Source organism: Rhopalosiphum padi, chromosome 2 (assembly GCF_020882245.1).
Source record: "Rhopalosiphum padi isolate XX-2018 chromosome 2, ASM2088224v1, whole genome shotgun sequence".
Classification (NCBI taxonomy): Eukaryota; Metazoa; Arthropoda; class Insecta; order Hemiptera; family Aphididae; genus Rhopalosiphum; species Rhopalosiphum padi.
Genome location: NC_083598.1, coordinates 72,295,244 through 72,319,969, shown reverse-complemented (window position 1 = coordinate 72,319,969; position 24,726 = coordinate 72,295,244). Strand labels below are relative to the sequence as shown.

The 24,726-nt window shown below is 26.0% G+C and overlaps 1 protein-coding gene across 1 annotated transcript in view; it reads right to left on the bottom strand.

The window, feature by feature from the left end:
- The window catches only part of LOC132919645 (fasciclin-1), a 61,283-nt gene extending 36,557 nt beyond the window's left edge, over nucleotides 1–24,726 (bottom strand). Inside the window, exon 1 of the mRNA XM_060981398.1 lies at nucleotides 24,384–24,726. Within this exon, the coding sequence (XP_060837381.1) occupies nucleotides 24,384–24,518 (135 nt within the window). The 5' untranslated portion in view covers nucleotides 24,519–24,726. The remainder of the gene's footprint in view (nucleotides 1–24,383) is intronic.

Sequence of the window (24,726 nt, the reverse complement as noted above, 5' to 3'; positions counted from 1 at the left end):
TTGATTCAGACGCCGAGATTATCGATTGTCTCTGGAACCCCGACAACGCGGCGATAGTCATAATTTGCACGTCCAGAGGTATTTTAAGTGTATCTCGATGGCGAAGCAAAATAACCGTACCTGTCTAATAGAAAAGGCGAACGATTTTCTATATCCCAAAAACTCCGTACGATATATTATTACGTTATCATCATTATGCTTACATGCTATATAGGTAGGTATCTATATATATTAAACCGACGTTAAGTAATATCTATCGTATTATCCTAATAGGTCGTACGCAGTATACAACGACGACGATGATATTATTATTATATATTTAGTCCTACACCATACCCGTACGTCCAACAGGATTTTACGGTTTTTATTAATGCTTTTTAAAAAGACAAATTCAATGCCATTTCGTGTTCAAGATAATGAATAGTGTAAAATCATCTTCGATCTCGTAATTTTGAGTTTACATTGAAAAACAATCGATAATAATAATAAAAAAAAATGTTTACAACGAACAAATATAATATAGGTATCTACCTAGGTACCTATAATATTATATATAATAGTATACACAATAAACACAAAAAATATTTATAGCTGTGCTCACACGTTTATAACAACGCAGTTGTGGTAAGGGTAACGGTAGCTTATCGTAAAAAAAAAAAGAAAATTAGACTCCATTTTCATAATTTATTTAACCAATTGTTCATGTATTGTTAACTAACTAATATTTAAATATTTTATCTTGTTTTTTTTTTCAATTTTTTAATAAATGTTCATCATTATATTTCCATAACTTATTAATTCGATTTAAAAAAGAAACATTCACTTTTGTATTCTTGGATACTTCATAAACTTCTTATTGTGATTACTATTCATTCAGAAATTCATTTAACTATATTTATCCATCGTCTGTTTATGCTAAATACTATACACTTTACCATACTGTAATCAGACTTATATAGTATTTTTTCATTCCAAAATTAACATAACACAGTCTAATTATTGTATAATAACATTTAAGATGATAAAATGATGCTAAAATCAAAAACTCCAAGAGCAATACACATTTTTTATGATATTTTATCAATTTTATATTTTATTTATGAAAATATTGTGGTATAGTTATAATATAATAAAGAAGAAGAGAATGAAAAAACATGCATTGTTCTTTTGAAAGGAAAATTTATTTTAGTTGTGACACTTAGAAAATTTTACCACTTATCTAACTTAGCAATTTGCACATACTAGAAGAAGAGACTTTAAGTACTTTTTAGTGCTCTTCTTCCATATATTATAACAATAAGATTGAAAAAAACTTATCCCTTTTTTATATTTGTTTTTACTGTATCCTTGAAGTTAAATGCAAACCATCATGAACTGTGTACTACTTAACTATGTGAATAATGTTACATTGTTACGTGATGTATTATTAAAATTATAATTTTCTGACATAATTCATCTTCGCTATGAAATCAATATATATGAATCATATTTGGTATGATTTTATTGTTAATCGTAAATAATATCTTAGATCATTAATATGATCTAAGCATTCTAAGCATAATACGAATACATTATATTATATAGTATTATACCTATTACCTATATATGTGTAGAACTATCTATGGTTTCATATTCACACAAAATTATAGACGCCTTGTATATTTAATGTTACGCAACTAATTATACACATATATAACTATATTAACTATTTATTTAAATTTTAAATTTTAAACTACGCAAATAATTATAGTTTATAAATAATTTATATATTTAATAATAAATTATTAAACGTAGGTATGTACATGATACTAAATAGATACATTTAGAAAAAAAAAATAATAAATCAAGTTAAGTTTAATATTATTAATTTATTAATTAGGAAAGTACCTATAATATATTATAATAATTTACAACTAAGTTGAAATTCTACAATTTCAAATATTTGTCTAAAATCCTTGTAATATTTAAAAATTAAAGAAATAATTTTAAATTTATACCTATGTACTATTTCTTTCTTACTCGATTTTAAAAAAAAATTAAATCTTTTTATGTTATGGTATTATAACTTGAATGTTTAAAAGCTTAAAACTATCTAGGTACATATTAATAATAACAATATTGGTATACAGTAACTTTGCTGTCTACATATCTATTAGATTATTCTTTACTATGTATAAGGTTAAGGTATAACATTTTATACATTTTATACATTTTATCTAATTAATATTTCTTTCTCTCATTATAAAATTGCTACGTTTCTCTCAATAATTTTATTCTTTTTAAGATGAATACTGAAGTCTCTCAAAGAAACAAAGAAACATGGCATCTCCATGACAACTAAAGGTGGATATATATTTAGAAGATCATATCCCGATGCCGTTCTAAATTGTATACTGAATAAAATATATATTATTCATATTCAATTACACGAGATACATTTAAAAATGTTTCATATTTTTGAATTGATAAACAAAGAAATAAAAAAAACAATACTAACAGAAATATTCACAATTCACATACTTCTTTGCCAAAAAAATATTTTATCGTGTTTAACGAAAAATAATAAATATATTATAATACCTTCTTGAATAAGTATAAAATAAAAATTGTATTCTTATTTCGTATAGCGCACAAATTTAATAAAATATTATCGTTATATTTTATTACTGTTATTAGATATGCCACAGATAGTTTAGTGTGAAATACCGGCACTTTTTATCACGCTGTTTTAATATGGACAAAGCGTATTGCCCCTTTTACCACATTGTTCGTGATTGAATTATTTGAATTATTCACCAAATAAAATCCAGCCGTCACTAATAGAATGATAATAGATTTTAAGACATGCTTGCTAGCTGCTAATGTTAAATCATATTTGATGGTACCTATAGGTGTTTCGTGTTCATAAAAAGAAGTTTAAAAAACTATTAAATACAGCCGTGTACTAAAAAAAGAACTTATATCTATACCTAATGCTCCACTTTAAGTCTTTAATATTAGGTAATATATTATTTGAAAAATAAATACTAAGAATACAATGAAACGCAGATAATATTATAACATTTATAACTAATACATGATTAATAGTTAACATTTAATTTAATAAACTGTTAATTTTGGGTTCAACCAACTATCTGAAAACGTGTAAGCAATTTAAATCGAAGTAGTTATAGAATGACGTCATCAAAATCCGTTAAAACCAATATATGCATTAAATATTATAGTTTATAGGTATGTTCAGAAGGCATGCATCATTCATGTAGACATTTGATATTAATTAATGCATTGATGTATTGTTATACAATGCTAAATCATTCATTCGTTAAATCGCCAAGTTTTATTTTCTAATAATATTTGTCAATATAACACATTAAATAAAAATTATTTTATTATATACATTTAATTAAACGAAATAAATATGCATACATACTATTTATGTTTAAAATATAAAAAAATAAATGTTTTTCCTTATAAACTGCAGTATCTATTTTCCTGTTTATTAGTAAAATATACAAAATGCAAGCGGTTCAATAATAATTACCATCATAAAATATGTATTTGCTATCATAAAAAAACCATATTATACATCAAATACTTTACTTTATATAATGTCGTGATTTAGACAAGGAAAAAAATGTATAAAAGTACACAACATCACTACTTCACGAGGATAAATTTAATTTAAAGATAAAATAAATAAAATATAAGTAAAGTAATTTATATTTTAAACAATGTTAAAATAAGTATGAACAATTGTTCTATCAAAAACAAAATACCTATATCGAAAAATGTTAAATGTTTTATTTATTCGTATTTCTTATTTTTATTGATATACATTTTTATGTATTGTGTAATGCAAAAATTATTTTAAATTGTAAGAACTTAAATTGTTTTAACATAACTTATAAGATTTTTAAATTTAAAACATAAGAATAAGATTTTTCTTTAAAATAAAAGTATTATGTTTATATTTTACTTTAAATCTGTATAACCTACTCTAGTTAAATTATTATTAAAAAAAATAATAACTATATAATCAAACCAATTCAATTATTCATTAAAAGTAACTTAGGTTTCGTAAAATATATATTGTAATATTTAAAAAAGCAATAAAGTTTTCAGCTTTCGAGTTAATGTATGATATAAACAAACAAAACTTTGTTTAAAAAAAATATCCCTTAAAATTAATTTATCATTTAAACTTTAAAGTGTAATAATACGACAATCATTGTCCAGAAATTAAATGTTTATCGGCAAATAATTTGAGTATTTATAACTACGTTATAATTGTCATTAACAATAGAGTAGTTTAACCGACAATAGCATACTAGAAGATGGGTCAATATGTTCCTTGTCATAGCCTATTGTTTAGTGTAAATTATTACATGTATATAATACATATTTTTTTCGTGAACACTCATCAGACCCAGTAGCAACGTCACGGTATACGTAATATCAGAAGGAAACAATGTTCCGGCCGGCTAGGCATACCGCGACCAACGCCCTCGTGAACATTAGGCGAAAATAAAGGTCATAAAATAATAATATTAACGTAAAATGTATTATACAGGTTTTATCAAACGTAAAATATTTATTGTATTTAAATCTACCATTAATAGTTACAAATAATATTCGTAATAACATAATACTATTTATACACAAAAATTATACCACAATTATTATCGCCATTTTATGTGGTTTAGTCGACATTCGTCAGAGAAAGACACATCCCCCGAGTTCAATAACCTCGATTTTTAATTCAACTAAATATATACCTATCGTAGAAAGTTTAGAAGACGCTCTAAATCTAATGGATTTCGATGAAACACATTTAATTTAATTTATAATTAATCAAATTTAATTAACTTCAGTCCGTGGCAACATTTACATAACATCTATTTGTAATTAACTTTCTTCTCGTACAATTTTCAATTCCAATATTATCAAATCTTTAAAATGTTTTTTAGCTTATATAAAGAAAAAACATTTATCTTCGAAGAGTGGCGTTTTAATATTAATGGCTATCAAAAGATTACATAGCATAAACAACGTGTAAACTAAATAAAAAATATAATTACTGGCTAAGATTGCTTAACCAGACAATGAAAATAAATAATATGTACTAATTTTCTATTTACAGACATATTTAATTAATAATTATACCAGAGCCATAATAATGAAGTATTGAACCAAAAACACAAACCTAAATCAGATATCCATAATTTATATTTTACCTATATAATGATAATTAAAATATCTTATCAACAAATTAAAATTGAATTACCTATACCTATCATATCATAATCTATAACACAATATACGATGACTAGTAAAACAATATTAAAACATTAATTTATTTCAAAAATTATATTTAATATAATACTCGAGAATAATTTTTGTTAACATTTTAAATAATTAATACATTTTAATAAAATTTAACTTAATATTTTACAAAAGATTTCAGTGATATTTATAATGTATTATGTACAAATAAAATTTATTTTAAAAATAAAATCATGTGCGGAAATGCCGAAAATAGAAAAATTATGTATTTTAAATTTTGTGTCTTGGATAAATAACTGTTATTTTCAAACAATTATTAATTATTAATGGATCAATTTAAATGATTACATAAATTATCCAATATCCATAAAAGATAGAAAGATAGTGAATACAAATAAATCAATAACGCTTATGATAAATTTTCGATGTCGTACTGTCAGTTATCTGACCTATTAGTCTATATTTCCGTATAACACCAATAGATAGCGGTTTCAATAGGATGTTGGGAAAAGAAAACACCTTATAAGGTATAGCTATAGCTATATTTTTTATTACTCTAAGGCCATAGTTAACTTATTACATAGAACATAGAAACTATATTATTTAGAAATACGTGTTTACCAAAAAAATTAACTCATCATTATTTAATACAGATTTGAATTTAAAATAACTAGCTATTTTTTAAATTGAATTTTTTTTTACTAGGTACTCAATGGTACTTACGTATAGTAAACTTTTTATTTGTTTATAATAACACATATCTGTTTGATTTAATTATTAGTTAATAGTAAGAGTACGTTAAAATGAGTATTAGATGGAAATACACGTCTACATGTATTAATGTATTATTAAGAATTAGACATGGAGTATAACTAATTGGATTTATTAATCGTATACTCGTATACAAAATAATTACGACGTTAATCGATATATTTATAATAGTGCAGGTAGTTTATTTTGCTTCAATAAGACTTCTCCACACTTTGATTTTCCGTACACTACATTTATATGCAGATATTGATTACATTGGTATTCAAAATACTCTGTAGTAACTAGTAACTAATAATGCCTATAGCGAACTAATGAAGTGTCTGACAATCCATGGGTATTTAATCTAATAGCAAGTCGCATTAGTGCCGATGTGCATACTTAAAAGTAACGTAAGGTTTCTTAAATAATTTATAGGTAGGTAAAAATTGTTATTCAAATTACATTGGTGTTTTTGGTTTTTTTTTTTAAAGAAACATTAAATGAGATATTAAGATACATTTATTTGTAATATTAATGGATACAATTTACATAAGCATTAAAAATAGATTAAGATACATTTTTATTACATGAACTGAGTGTGTTTACTAGGTCTTTTATAAGCATACTCATCCCAAGTTGTTCTTTTATCAATTAAATTATTCAATTTTGTTTTTTGGAATTTTAAAATACTCTTGTCTTTAAGGGACTATATTTTAAATTTCATAAATATGCACTTTTTTGTCAAATGAAAACCACCCTTTTTACTGTATATTTAAGATGTTTTTTTTTCAAGAGCCTGGCATCTCTAAAATGAACTGTTGTAAAGTTTTTTTAATAATTATTAACCAATTTTTAATGATTTGTAATCATAAACTCAGTATAATTAACACAAGACTTAAACCCCAATTAAATATTTTCCTGTAAGGGGTGCTTAACTGCAATTTCGTGAATTAAAAATATCAACAAATATCAATTTTTCCCTTGCTAATACATAATATTATTGTAATTGGTATAGTCGTATAGGTATATGTATAAGTGTGCCTACTGCCTATATTATATGAATTAATATGAACCAGAAAATCTTTATATTAGTACTTAGCTAGGTATACAGGAAAACAACATCAATTATTAAGATAGTATGATCATTATTCAGTAATAAATTCGTTAAAAAAAATAGGATAATATAAAGAAGAATTATTACTAATATCGTAAAATGTAAATTTATTTATTAAATAATTAATTTACTCATCGATAATTATACTAATTTAAAAATTATCTTTATTAACTACTAATGTCCAATGCATAATTTATAAAAAACTGTATTAAGATTTAAGATACATAAAAAAAAAACGCGATGTAATTACATTTAAACGATTACAGTGGCGTCCACGCATCGTATTATAAACGAATCATTAGTTTAATGAAATATCATTTACTTATAGCTAGGATACACGTCATGTTCTATTTATTTTTCTTAGATAATTTCCAAACAACAAAAAATACTTATAAGTGTCGTTATAAATGTTATAATAATGTATTTACTCATTAGTTACAAAACAAAACGATTTTTAATTAGTTATATTTATGCAACACAGTTGCAAACGTCCATGCTAGTATATACGACGAAGGAACAAGGAAATAATGCATACTGTAGAGCATTTACGGATAACTGAAAGTTTTTCATTTCTTAAATGTGTCCAGAATGAATGCGTATAATTTATAAAACATACATTACAGGATAATTCTATAATAGAATGCACCTATTATTTATTTATTTTTTTTATACAATCTGAAATTATTATAAAACAAAACAGATTTAAAAAAAATTTAATTTTGTTCTATTTTTTTATCATAATAATGTTATAACTTATAACTTATAATTTTTTAGTTTTTAGAAAGACATAATTTATTTTTAATAATTTAAAATTGAATTGCCAATCAGGAAATTTTTTGAGATTTTTAATATATGTATGTAAAAATCTAACTTTTATGAACCGTAGATTAAACTTTGATCAGTACCTCAACTACTGAGTGTTTAAGGTATGAAAACACACGGGCCTCTAAAACCAAAATCTAAAATTAAAAATTGTCTTTTCAATATTTTTTTTTTTTTGTGTTATGAATATTTTTTGATTTTATGTTGTTGCATTTAAATTAAATTAATTATAGACATAATTATTAAGTAGAGAATAAATAGTATGCAAGTGCCAAATATTAAAATAATAGTACTGAGCGTCTAAGCATTTTATAATGTTTATTGATAGATCGGTTTTATACGAATATCTATGATCGATCATATCAGTATGTTTTAGTATATATCATATTTCGTTTTTATGGAAATTCGATAAGCCACGAGCATAATAAGTTGATGCAATAATGGTTATTTATATTCGATATTGTTTTCAGCTTTGTTTTTATTTTATGATAACACTATATGGGCTATGTTATTAGCATCAAGTGTAGTTAATAATTTTTATTTATTTTATGAATCACAAAAATAATAACATTTTCATTTATTTAATCTTTAATTTTTTTAAGTGACTTTAAACCTTAAATCTACAAAAATAAAGTTTTAAATTATATATATATATATATTATTTTGTAGGGGGCAAAAGGTGAGACATTGTTTAAATACTTTGCTTAGGGTTTGAAATATGCTTGCCACTGTCTATTTAATTTTTTAACTCAAGTATTTGAAATTTCAATCTTGTTAAGTGTCTATTTACTACAAGCTACAGCGGTTATCAAAACTTTAAATAATAATTATTAACTACTTATTCAAAATTTAATTTTTATTCATTGAAAATTGAAGAAAAATATTCTGTATATTGGAACATTAAATAAAAAATAAATAAAAAACTCAAAAATGTATAAAGGATAAAAAATATAATTTTTTTTTCTAAAATCTTGTTTTGACTTTAAATTATGTAGTTACAAAAATATTTACAAAAACATTTATAATAATTTTCAAGATAATGTTTATTTTTACTGTTAAAAAGTCACCCAGAAAAGGTTTCACTACATGCAGTGTCAATTGTCAAATAATGTATACAATTTAACTCAGTAGTTAGTTTCATAAAGTAGTACACTGATTGACATCGCTAAAAATGGTAAAATAAAAGGGTTTTTATTCGACATAAAAGAAAATGCATTTTCAACCTATCATGATAGGTTTATTTTTGTGCATACTGCATTAGTGCACTAACGCTATGAATATTTCGTAGCTGCAGTATGCACTATGCAGAAATATTACATACCGAACGGACGGCGCGCAATTTAAAGAAAAATAAATATTATTATTCTTACTTATTTTTTTTACCTATACGTCCTATACCTATTTTCTATTATATGTCTTACGTCTAAATAAATAAATCCTTAAAAATGTGTACTGTACTTGGTAATGTAATAATCGTATATGTATAAAATACGTTTAGGATTTTTACACCTCAATTAACAATTTTCAATATTTCCATATCATATCGTATATGACTACATTATAAAGAAAAATGTTCCATTAGTTTTAAATTGTTATTTTGAATCAATATATATATTATATATATTGAACGATTAAAGTTAACCTATTTATACAGATTTTAAACACCTACAAACGGCAGTGCAAAAGTACAATTATTTACATTTTCACATGTTTGCCAATTCTTCCCTTCTTTCATATGTGTATCTAGGTGAATATATAGTAACTTAACCCCTATATAAACTATGATAACTATAAACTTTTAATGAAAAATTAAAATAAAATAATAAGTTTTTACTAAATAAATAAATTATATACATATCCAAAAAAAGGAAATTGTTTAAAAATCATAGTTCTTTTAGACATGCCCAACATTTTCCACATTACTGCAGTGCAAAGACTAGTAATTCTTGTACTAAATTCCTAATTTATAAATTTATAACAAACAAACAAATTCATACTCTTTGTAACAATATGTAAAAATAGGGTCTAAGCGGGGTTTCTTCATTGACACTAGCTCATAAAACTGTTTTCTTAGAAGCTAGATATTTTGTGTTAATCCGACTTTAGTTTACTGACTGACTGGGTTGATCCACACATAGCGCGTGCGTCATTTTATAGTTTATACACTCCTCGACGCCATCTCGTCCCGCTGACGACTCATCCATAGGGTGAACAATACCCGCCACATCATCAAGTTTTATGTGATATGACCCAAGAATGGTTTTTCCCCTCTTCGTAAAATGTCAAATACAATTCGAATGTCACACACATAATATTATACAAGTTATACGACCGTAATTTTTCGTCGAATTTCAAAACGATCGCTTCAATCTATGATCGTCGTGTTCTACGTCCAAATAAATAAATCCTTAAAAATTTGAATATTATATAATGTAATAAACCTATGTATAGGACATGTTTAGGTTTTTTTACGTTTCAGTTCACAATTCCCAAATTATACGCATCAATGTATAATTTTTTAATAATATTACATTGTAAAGTAAGCCCATTTTCTATTAGTCTTAAAAAGGTCTTTTGGACTAACAAATATGTATTAGACGATTAAAATATGATTAAAATAATCTGTTTGGATCAAACTATAAACACTTAATAATGGCTGTGCAGAAGCATATTTTCTTAAATTTTCACGGGTGCCTATATTATAAGAGTTCACGACCGTTTAAAGTTTCCACGCCATGTTTAGTTTGAAAAACGTAGAAAACTTGTCAATATTGTGTTTACATAACACTAAAACAGTATTATTATAATTATTATTATGACGTAATCTAAAGTGGATGGACCATCACCCGTTGTTATCGTGCGCGGCCGTGTCACACAGCTAGTGTTCACAGTGAGTGGATGTGGATTATTCAACGCTAATCACTCTCCGTGAGACGCTGTAGTCTACAGTGTAGACGATAAATCCAGTAAAGTGCGCTGCACCGCTGCACGTATAAAAAGACCTCGTCGGGAATTGACGGGTGTAAAATAAAATATTATATCGCGTTCCGGTTAAATCGTGGCTGGAGCTGCCGACACACCAATCTGTAATTCCTCCTTTTCGGTGTTCAATATCCTTTTACGTGGTTAGGTCATCATCGCCGGATCATTAAATACTAATCTGTTCCGAGACGACGACGACGAAGACATAATATTTAATGATATTATACTACCATCTACCATCATAACAATAAAATAACTTACCTTTATACGGAACCGGCGATTAGGATTCTTATCAGAAGACGCCTCAGTGATGATAGGAGGGGGTGCAAGAGTGATATTCACGTTACCGTGATCTATTTTATTTTTTCCTCTACACCATATTATAATGTATATTGTATCGAGATTCTAGTAAACACCCCTCCCTAGTCCCTGTGGATTAGTTTAAAGACCAATATGCGGCCTCGTCTATAATCTATATAGGTAGTTCAAATATAATGTTTATATACTTAACATGTGTTTCGTGTGTGTGTGTATACAACGAAAAAAAATAAACAATCATGTAATCCACTGTCTTAATGATAATATATTGTGTATGTTGTTAAAAATAAATAAATCACTTTTGTTGACAGTTGAGATATAAATCTCTAGAAATTTAGATTACGATTTTCTATATAATTCTTCTCAGAAAGAAGGTATTTTTCAATACATTCTTCTTATTTTAATTAATTAAAGTATTGATTTTACTGAAAATAGTGTACAATTCTTTCAAAATTGTCCATATTGTCTACAGGCGCGGATCCAGACTAAGTTTACGAGAGGGGGGGAATACTATGTGCGAGTATCGTATTTTATCTGCTGCCAAAAACAGACATCCTAAAATTTACCTGTGTGGCTGAGTCTACGGAGGGGACATGGCCCCTCCCCCCTCCCCCCTTGGATCCACGCTTGATTGTCTACGTTAAATAAAAATAAGTAACATACATCGAAACAAAACAATACAATTATTTTAAAATCCATAAAACTTAAAATAATAGATGTTTGAAAATTGTTTAATGTATAAAAAAAATATTATTTTATTTAGTATTTAGTACTTTTTACATTAAATTTTTTAAACGCTTTTGAAAACTATTGGACATTTTTTACTTTTGAGCCCCCTAAGTACCAACTAGATTAACTTTCCTTTTAGAAAAGCGGCTGAGCAAAAAATCAGAGCACTATTACTACTCCAAAACGTGATGACGGAAACAAAAATAAATAAAAATTTAAAAAAGCACACACACATCATTGTAAAATCAACACATTCATCACTCCGTTCAGAATCTAAAAATATATTTACATTCTACTTAATAATTAATAGTAAAAAATATTGGTTCTCATATTAAAAAATAAAATTGTTTCATCACTATATAACTGATATAAAATTTAAATAGTTGAAAACGAGGTTCATAACAATTATAACTATTAATAAGTATACCTGAAAATTCTAAATATCAAATTTTAATAAATTATATTTAGTAAAAAAAAAATAAAACAACAGTGAACAATGAACATGCTTCAGAAAATCTGCTTATATTTATTTATTAAATTTAATACTTAATATCTTTTAAAGGGTGAATATTATTTATGTTTCTACTGAACCTATTTTTCTATTTGATTAATCTAAAAAAAAACCAAGCATTAAATTCCCAAAACCTATGATTAAAAATCTTATTATTAATCTACACTAGAAATAGTATTTTCCCTTTATCAAACAACTTTAACTCAATTGAGAAATTTTTCAACGCTAATTACCATATTATATAATGAATCGTTAAACAAAACATAATTTTTTTATGTAAATATAATTAAGTTTAAGTAGAGTATAATTCTGAATATTTTTTTTAACCTCTGAAAGTTAAAACTATTTCTTCGTCAGTCACACAATCACACGCATAAACACAAACACATAACATTATTTCATAACATAAAAAGAGTTTGAGGATCGGGGTCTCGAGTAATATCCATTGTTTTGTATGAATGTGAATTGAGTTGCCGTCACTTTATCAGCAGGGCCGCTCACGGAAGAGCGATACTATTATTATAGATGTGAACGAACCATTTCCTGTGCGACACAGGTCGTAAAACAACTTCTATTCCAAATAATGTTCAATATTATGTCGAAGAACAACTATAAAGCTACGATATTGTAACACAAACTATTGTCATTATATATATATATTATACATTGAATGCCTTGTCGTATATAGGTAGTCTATTTCTAAACTTCTAATACAGAATTACAATCTATTGTTTAAAATGAATGTACAATGTACATACTACATAGATATAATAACCTAATAATAGTTGTTGTAAAATTAAAAATATATATTAACGACACCTACCTATTTTATAATTGGTTACATAGTAAGAAATAATGGATATTTAAACGCAATATCACATTAAAATGTTCGTTAACTAGTATAAACATTTTGATATTTTTTTTTAATATATAATAGATTACTTTTTGCATCTACATCAATTTTACCATTTTAGCATAAATATATAACTTAGGATAATATAACTATATTTAATAAGCATAGTTATAAGTCCCAGTTTTAGTTGAACACTTTTAATTAAAATTAAGTATACGATAATACGGTACCTTAAACCTATATCATATATATCTATATGAAATATAGTACCATTTAAAAAATTATTTTATTGCGCAAATGGCAAATCTAATATTTCATAATTCTTACGTAATCGAATAAAAATTTCTGCGCGTTTTCTAAAAAATATATAGATGCATGTAATACCTATAAGTTATAACTATATAACATATTATGTTATAATATTTCTACCTATATAAAGGATCCCACGAGATAAAACTTTTTTTCTGTGAGATATTTGTAAAACTTAAAAATACGGTAGCATAAAATATGAAGGTGTGGCGTGGTAGATAATACAAAAAAAAATCTTCATGTTAGTAGTAATAATTATAACGAGACTAAAAAATAATAAATTTACATAAGACATAAATAGAAAATACAATAATTATGTTAATTTAGTAGCTATGTATAAAATATAGTATAGATACAGAATATACGCAATACAATATCCTATCCGTTTCAATAAAAACCGAGTAAAATAAGTTAAATATTATACTGATTTGTAAAAACATATTTTTACGATATTCTAGTAATTAAAAAGTCTTATATCAAATAGAGTGTAGGTTACATTTATTATGATTGTTTAATTTTCTGCGAATGTATAATAAAGATTACGAAACCAAAATTATAATTTCTCTTTAAAACATGAAATAAAATATTTTGCTGATACATATACAAATAGCCAACAATGCCTGTTTTATAATTAAAAATTGTTGTATCGTAGCTAATATATCATAGTAAATATAAATATTGTTTAGTTATATTAATTTAAATTTTGAGTGAATTACAACAAATTTTGTTCTGGTAATATTAGTTCAGTCTTTACCAATATTTTATGATGTACCAACAATTGGTACACGTTCCGTATACTTTTTGCAGTCGATATATTGGTTTCGTATGCCATCTACATTAATATAGATATCTACACATTTTTCCATTCCATTTTAATACATTCAAGTTAACCATAGTAAGCACTTCTCATAAATCCACATACAGATGCTCAAACATAAACTATTGAGTGTTTATGGAGACACGTAAAAGTAAAATGTAATATAAGATCACACGGAGCAACAAACCTACTCGAAAGGCAATTATAGGAACAATTATGGCACTTAGTCTATCCAACCAATTTTTTTGAAAGTTTTTTAAGAGACACAAAAGACACATTTATTTAAGAAGATTATAATTTCAATGACAACTGCAAAACTACAAGCTCTAATAAAAATGTTTAGGTAAGTTAATAATACATTTTTTCACTTAGATAGCACACGACACGTGTGCCCAACAATCAACGTTTCTATTATCCAGGGATTTCATAACATTTGTTTTTTCTGAATTCAGATTCTTTATTATATTTACCATAAACATATATAATAAATATGTTGTATCTAAGAGATCAATTTTTCATTAATTACATAGTCATATTCATAATAATTTTCACAAAAATACTTTAATGATAATATGTTAGAATTAATTTTTATATTATAGGCATTTATTTTATTATAATAAATACATTATACATAAGTATATAAAATGTTAGTCAATATAAGTATCCAAATAAAAATTAAATTAATAGTTAGGTGCTTGATAATCATTTCACCCCACACTCTTCAAAATATTTAACAATGGACTTTTTTAAAATAAGTAAATTATAATTATTATATCGTGTTATAGTATCCACCTATGCGTAATCTTTTACTCGATGAAAAATTAAAAATAGGTCATTTTTTTAAGTCTTCTGGAAATAGCTGACTTTTACAATAGTTTTAGAATTTTAAAGGTATTAACATGCAATGTTCAACTAAAGGGTTCCATTTAGTAGTCTTCTTTTTTAACCTTGGATTTTGTGTCTAATTCCATGGAAAATAATATAGTATCGAATACCACTATATCAAATTTCCAACATCAATCATTTTTAAGAAATCTTTTGTATGAAAAATAACTAATATTGATACCTAATAGTAAAATTATATGATCATAAATCATAATATATCATGAAAACACTTAAAATAATTTTGTAGAAATCAAAATTCAACCCGAAATATAGTTTCATATTTCAATTGGGATATAGAAAAATGAAAATATAAAAGGATTAAGGAACTATAATAAATAATCAATATTGTATGTACTTAACTTATCTAATTAAATATTTAAATAATTCTCAATTTAAACTTTTCAGTTTAATGCTAAAACATGCATGTTATAAATGATAAGTCATAAAAATAACCAATAGAGTATAAAAAAAAAAGTAAATAGAACTACTAAAATCGTATTAAAAATGAATGGTGACAGACTCACTAAAGAGATCTACAGAAATAGAAATTATTTGTTGGCTCCTCATTTCATATATCGAACAAAACAGTTGATTGGAAATATTACTTTGTTTTACATATAGAAGACATAAAGATGTGTAAAATTTGCTTGAAAAATGCCTTTATTTCAATGGTTTGATCACTGTAAAAATAATTTATATTTAAATCTGGAAACAAAATCTGAAGGAACTTTAATTTTATTTTCTGCCATTGATGGGAAAATTAACTTATAACAAAAAATATACATTTTTTTATGGCTTCAACAAATTTACATATATCTATAAATTATAACCATAAGAAAGAAGTAATACTAAAAATAAATAATCATATAATTGTAGAACTCTTGTCATTACCTAAAGATAAATATTTAAAATATTTTTTATACATTTTCAGGAAAAATGAAAACCGAAAAGTTCCAGAATTTCTTATTTATACAATATGAATATTTTAAATCGTTTTTTCTTGTCATAGACTTTTATACCAAAATAATTTATGAGTGTACAATAACCACGAGAAATTGGTATCACATCAAAACCGGGAATCTAAAAAGCAAATATCAAAATAGCGACGGCAAAATAGCTAAGCAGAAAATAAGCTAAATTACATAATAGCGAATGTTCAAAACAGCTAAATATTTTATTTTAAAATTATTATTATTATACATGTTTAGTTAGGTTAGGTTATTAGTGATACATCAATGTTTAGTCATACATTAGGTTAAAAAAATTAAATAATTTATACTTGTAGTGATAAATTATAAGCTATGCCTTTTAAATAAATTAAATTCATATTGTTTTTGAATTTCTAAAATTCTTAATGCGGTTTATTACTACAGCTAAATAATAGGAATAATAATTTTAAAATAATATACTTTAGCTGTTTTAACATTCGCTATTATGTCTTTTAGCTATTTTATGCTTAGCTATTTTGACATTTGCTTTTTTTGGATTCACGGTTCTGACGGTGACTCCAGAAATTTGGTTTTTAATTTGACAGTTACCCATTTTTTTTAGTTATAAAACAAAATTTAAATTAAAAACGATTCAATAAGCTATTGAATAAAGATTATGAATATAATTTTGTATATCAAGAAACTGATTAATTCAAAAGGAAGTGAATATTGAATTTGATAGGTAAAAATAATTTTTAAAAAAATGACAAATTGCATACTATTTTTCTAGTTGAGTTTGAAGTCGTAATTTTGAATTCTGGATGTTCAGTCGTGTATCGCCTATAGGAAAACATTTATTCAGGGCTTAAGTTTTAAATTACAAATTCTGATTTTGCAGTTACAAATCGGATTACTAATTAGTAATTTAAAAAACAAATATAGAGCATTTAACTTTTGGAGTACCAGGCAGACCACGGACCTATGCAAAAATACGAGATTACGGAAAAAAATAATCGGAAAGCCTCCTCTTAACGTAATAATATCGAAGGGTGGAAATGGCCACGTTTTTCATTTCATGCAGCACATGAAAAAAAACATAAAATCGTTAGAAAAAAAACAAATAAACATAAAACAAAAAAAAAAACGGAGGGATATTAAACCGGAGCTCGTGTCAGCGGCGTATTGCTTGGTTGCGTTTTATTTTATTTCTATTGTAGGCTCGATGTTGGGGTTTTCATCGTCATGTGGTGAATATAATATACAATAATATAATATACTAATATTATACTATAATATACGCGTGTATCAACGATCAGGCACCCAAGCGCGCGCGCGCACGATTAAAATCTACAACTCCCACACCCATAACACGCCGCGACTTTGTCGATTGATCGTATACACACACACACACACACACACTTAGTACTCGGTAGTTATATGCTCGTTCAGTAACTTTATATACAGAGTGATTCACAAAAAATTCTTTTCATTTTATCTTTATTAATCGTTAATTTGTTAAAATTCCGATTTTTTTGTATATTTAAAAATCATATTTTCAAACATACTCTAAAACTACTTTTCAAATTTCGATTTAAATACAATACGATAATCAAAATAAATATTTTACAGAAAATAAAATTTTTGTTTGTAAAAAATAGTTAGGTTAGGTTAGGTTAGGAATTCCACGATTATAAATCGTAATAATAGTATTTTAAAATCTATGTATTACTAGAAAATATAGTCTTTAATATCCTTCATCGAAATTCTACGGTGCAGAAAAACCCTGTATATTAATGATATATACATATTAAAACTTGCACTGTATATTATATTATGCAAGTTGTCCTAGCAATGAAAATAATTATTCACATAACGCGTAATACGAGCAGCAATGCACTTGTTGTTTATGCTCTTAAAATAAAATGTATAGAGGATGCGACGAGTGCAAGGTGTGGGTGTGCGGCACACAAATGCGGCCATGGCCGTTATAATCGCCCAATAATAATAACAAAATATTGTATTTGTATAAGAATTATATTTGATCTCTGTAAATATAAAATGCTTAGTAAATGCTTATACTCTTATAGTATGCCTGAAAGATAGTATGAAAACATAAACGGTATTCGGTCGAAACACGACGCGCGTACACTCATTTGATATTTAAATACGATTGGATAACTATGAAAAACATCATAGATTGTTTCTTTAAATATTTCTGTATTGTATATACAATATACATAGACATACTTTAAACTTCAATTGCGTTCAACTTCGTATTGCATGATAGGATCCACAGAAAACCAATACATTTTTGGGGTTGCTGCGAATAATCCCCGCCGCCGACGACGAGAACGATTTAACGTGCGTCGGGAGAGGAAACATCAGTCACGGTCGACGGGCGTACATACTCGGAAAACGCCCGCTCACCGCTGGTGAGGAACGCGCCTTTTTCCGCAATAGTAAACGTCTGGCCAACGATATCCGATCGGAGGATTTATACAACGTTACGGGTGGATTGTATGCGTGAGATAATATAATAATACCATGTGCGGGAGTACTTTGATATTCCAATCGAAGAGGGTGTCGTGGCCTATAAGTACTTAAATCTACAGCAGTACACGCGACAGAATTGCACACCCATGAGGTATTACGCGTGTCTTATAAATTTATAATCGCGTATACATAATATATTGAGCGTAACGTTAAAATATCCGAGAATCCTTTTCCCGTTTTTTTATCCCCAACGCACGAGTCTGTACATGAACTCGGTGTAACGTATCAATTGCAGTATAAGATCAAACCTATAATAGTATGCAACAGCGAATATAGAAATAATAAGTGTTATACCGGGAGTATGCATCATATAGCATAATCGTTGTCGTCGTCGTCCGGTTAGAATGTTAGATACATTGCGCGCAGAAGGGCTGTTCTCTAAGGGTCTTTGTGTTCGTAAATGTAAATTAATATTGTGTAGGGTGGGAAGTTCGACGTATTTTTCCTCGCAAATGCCAGCCCGTCCGCCAATACTATATAGATTCTATATTATAGAATAAACGGCATGTGCCATGTGTAATACTCTATAATTACTTTCTATCTAAACTTTAAAACTTACATATCACATTGCAAACAAGCAATAATACACTTATTAAAAATTAATAATAGAACTTTTGAAATATTTACGTGGAACGAAAAATATAATTATTTTTTTTTCGAGTCTATCTAAACATACAGATATTATGTATATTATTATAAATGTTGCTCTTTGATATAGGTACCTAGTGGATGTAAAATAAATTTTTTAAAGTTAATAAATCATGTCATACACAACTTATATATTGCTCTATATTTAAATTAATTTTATAAGGTTTCAAAAGCTTCATCGAGTGATAAACGTGTTATTATTACAAACTTATTTATATATTTATCAAATATTTAATATATACGCTGTCCACCAGTAATAAACTATAATATTATTGCCTATTGGTGATTCTGCAGTAGGCATATACTGTTTAATGTTTAGTTGTAGACTCAATTCTATGCTTCATTGCATACGATTCCATTATTAAAATAATCGAACGATTTTTGTGTTAATAAAAATTAATTAAATTCATGCCACCTTAAATTTTAATTAATTATAATTAAAATATTAAATTTTAGTTGAAATCTGATTTAACTGTAATTAAACTTTATAATAGAAATAAAATATTTACATAATTCATTGATTGCATATTTTCACGCCGCAAACATAAAAGTATAACTTAAGTAATTTTGTTAATATTAATTAATTTTTAAATTTTCAAAATCCAATTCCAAAAGCGTTTACCATAGTTAATATATTTTAAGTACTTCACACCCAATAGCTTAGTATACTGTAGTAGCTGAAATACATGCTTATTCAAATGTATTTCAAACGACCAAGAAAGTAGGTAGAAATATGATAAATAAAAAATTAGGTGAAAAGCATTTATTTACAAATATAATAAAATGACGCAGGAATGCAAGATGCAAGTTGAAAATAATATTGTATTTGGTTTTTATGGTATCATCCTTTCCTATATAGACAACAATAAAAAGAATGTGATTAAAAAATGAAAAAAAATCATACTATCTACTACCTATACTTCATCGACCTTGATATAACTATCAACTCAGATTCGTTCCACTGTCATTCACCCACGTATATAATTATTGTCGTTAATATTATGATTACTTTCTAGTTTTTTTTTTTTGACATTTTGGACAAAATCCAACTAGTCTATATATATAATATATTCTGCTAGGCGTGTTTATAGTATGTAAACAAAATATGACTTTGGACTAGAAATAAACGTAATTTTTTTTAGTTCCCGGAGTATCCGTAGTACCTTACATACCTATATTTAGGTACACGTATTTTTAATAGGAATATTAAATTTATAACAATATCTATAACAAAAAGGTAAATGCGAAGTCTAGTCACTCATCAACTAGTCTGTATATCTCCTGTGAGTATATTGTATATGTATATCCTTAATTTAATATTTCTTAGTAACATATAAATATACGTATCTTACTTTTCATGTTTATTATTTTTGTATATTATTCACAAAAACAATTTCATAAATAATATAATTATTAATTACACGACACACGTTAGAAAAATACTTAATAGCTATGAAAAATAAAAATCATTTGATTTTGAATGTACAATTAGTTTTAAAAATTAAAATTAGAGTATAATATAAGTTAAAGGAAAACTATACCTTTTTTACTTTTAACTTACAGATTTCTCAAACAATAATTACTACAATTAAACAATCAGCTAGGTCAATATAATAATAATCAGTAATCACTATAGATATAAGTTTGATTTTTACGAAAGCAAAAATGATAAATAATTTTATCTTATTATTTAATATATCACCGTGTATTTATATTTATTCACACACATTTAAAAATGTGTTGTTGTTTTTATTATGATTTACGACTTTCGGGTTTATTTTCAATTAGAAAATTATATATAGAATTTGTACAACATCTACATTGCGCACGCTAATACTATTTATCATATTGTTATTTACATATTAGCATGTAAAATCATATATTAATATGAATGTAATACTCGTAATTCAAAAATGCCGCGTAAAGGTATTTAATTATAATTAAAATTATAGATTTTAATACATATTCATTAATTATATATAAATAAAAATCATTAAAATATTAAATTCCATAAAACTTGACATACAAGATAACTATTAATATTAAATAGACATTATATTATGCATTATAATATATACCAAACATTAATAGGTACATTATAATTTATAATTGTATTCTAAATGACCATACACCAATATTACATTAACTAGATACACAATAATTTATATAAATTAAAATTACTAGTATTGGTTTTAAGAACTTAATTTCATAAACATTAATTTTATTAGCTTATAAGCTACAGCTAATAGATACAAATAGCAAGGTAATTATTCCCGATTATTATTTCCTATTAAATTTCCAATAAGTACCTATATATACTCGTATATCTTAATTATTCCTAAATAATCATACAAGTTTTATTAATAAAAATGAAATATATTTTAAAAACTTTTTAGGATAATAATACAATAATATCAACGACAATAAAATATTAATAGACTATTATTTACAACTTTAAATAGATATACCAATAGTAAATACCATACTAAATTGTAGTGAAGGAAACTATGAGAGTAAAATGTAAATAACCAGTAAAATTTATACAGAAAATATGTAGCTAGAAATATACCAATGAATACACGTATTATTGAAAAACACAAGTGAACGAGTATAAGCGAAATATCATTATATATACAGCATACTATTTTGTGTCATTTCCGCAGTCAACAACAGTAATTTTACATCGCGTGATGTGTTACATCAAATATACCTAATACAAATTCATGATTTCCTGAGTTGATAAATTAGTTAAATTGGATGCAGTATAGTTTTGGTACTTTTTAGTTTGAGCCTAACAATACACAATCATTTGGTTTGTCACTGTGTCACTATAATATATTTCTTAAATTAAGTTAAAAATTAAGAAATATTAATATTAATATAAAATATAATTATTTAATTTAACTAATCGATCATAAAAATCAGAAAAAATGTATAAAAGGGGAAAAATCAAAAAAAAAATTCGTCGTCATACGTGATTGATTAGAATATATTTTAAAGTAAGTATGAGTACATGTCAAAACTGGTTAAAAATATGTATATTTCTCTCAGTAGATATCATGTATCAACACACAAATACTCAATAAATATAAGTAGGTAGGTACGTATAAGAATTTTTTATCGATAAACAATTATTATTTTTTAATGATAAAAAAATTCTTATAAAATTAGATAGGTGGTACCTTTAAACGATTTTAAATTATCCAATTATTTAATAGTTATTAACCACCTATTTTCTTAATAATAATTTATTAGTTAATTTATGTAAATAAATTCTAGTGTTATTTTTTAAAATTATTATTTATAAATAATTCAATATTCAATTATTTAAGTTTTCAAATTTTAGTTTTCAAAATATATTAAATGAGGTTAGCAACGATACCATAATCTTTACAACATAAATTAAAAATGTTCATCATAAAATAATAACTCTTATTTTAATATAACAATCTATTATGTAAATAGGTATAGTATCTAAATACTAATGCAATTAGGAAAAGTAGTATGTACTTGTATTGTGTACATACAGATTTAGGTCAACTTAATTTCGTATATATTTGGTTATAAGAATATTATAATATATAATACAAATTATTCAATGTAAATAAATGCATTCATTTATATTAATTGATAATATACAAGTATACTCGTTTATTAAGTAATCAGTTATTTCAGATTGTCAGCATTCGCTATCAATTCCAGCCCTGTGTACGCGGGGTGAACTAACTAGCAATCAATACAGTTTCATGGTCAAGGACTTTACCAAAAGTTTATGGAAGTGATCCAAGGAATTTTAAATAACTCAAAAGATTACAACTATTTTACCACTTTTTATTTAAAGAGTTAATTCAACGTTGTATTAAGGTGAAAATTAACTACAGTCTATAAATAAATTCAATCCAAATTTTGTAACCATAAAACTTAACTATAATCAAAATTAAATTAATATTACAATAATGCCCAAAATACATCCCACCTATTCATCCATAACATTTCCAATTTCTATAATAATTTTAGGTATTCGATTCGTTTTACTAAGTTTTAGTAATTCTATAAAATGATAAAATTTAGCTAAAACACGATTATTCGTGCAGCTTCTATAAATGACTAAGTTACTTAGGTTTTCAAAATATTAACCTATCTATTGGCAGGGTGTGAAAATATTTTTAAACATGCTCGAAAATTACGTGAAAATTGACAGTCCCTGTGCGGGAAAGGGTGGATAACAAAACTGCCGAAAAGTATTACGTAGATGATGTATATATACTTTATTCTCAATTTAGTCAAAACTTCATCACCCAACTATAAATCCGGATCTGAAAGTTTTTAATAATTGGATCGGCTTATTTAAGTATATAATATTGTATACTAAGTAAGCATATACCTAACCATAAAAAGGTACTTATTAAATGAATACACGCGTATAAATCGCTTTTTTGATGGTTTTTCACATTTAAAAATATTGCTTTGGTCGATTTGTTCTTAAATTTTCCCGGAAGGTCAGAACACGTACTAGCTTCTAATCTTAATTTGTATAATACAAATATATGACAACTAACCGCTGAAAATTACTTGACTAATAGGCGTAAGTATACAAGTATAAAATAAGATATACAAGTAGCTAATAATTAATATGTAAAAAGATAAAAAAAAGTAAGTATTGAGTATAAAATGTATTTTTAGTCACTATAAAGATATAAAATGTTATATAATTTAAAATAATGGTAACTATTGTTATCGTCGAGCATGATGTTATATACATACATGTTACTGCGTATGTACGTTTAATGAGGCTGACGATAAATATTGGTCGGGGCCTTGAGGGTTAAATTTACGACGTAATACAAGTATTATTGCTACTCAGATAGGTAAGTACTCACAGTGGACAAATTGTACTCAGTAGCCAAATATTTGATCAGCGACGAACACTGGGCGGGGCGGTACAACACCTGAACGACGGCGGCGATCAGAAACAGTCCGACAACGAACCTTCGGCGCGGTGGCTGCGGCGACATGACGCGGCGGCAGCAGATACACACAGCACAGTCAATCGATCTTGATTTTCAGCCGGCTATCGACGAGTAGAATTTTATATAATATTAAATTAATTGTCACCGAACTCGTTACGAAACTGCGAGACGCGGAACGCCGGCGACACGCAGCTAATAAAGTATACCAACACGGTTGTCGGTGGCGGTGGCAAGTCGACGACTGAACGTACGA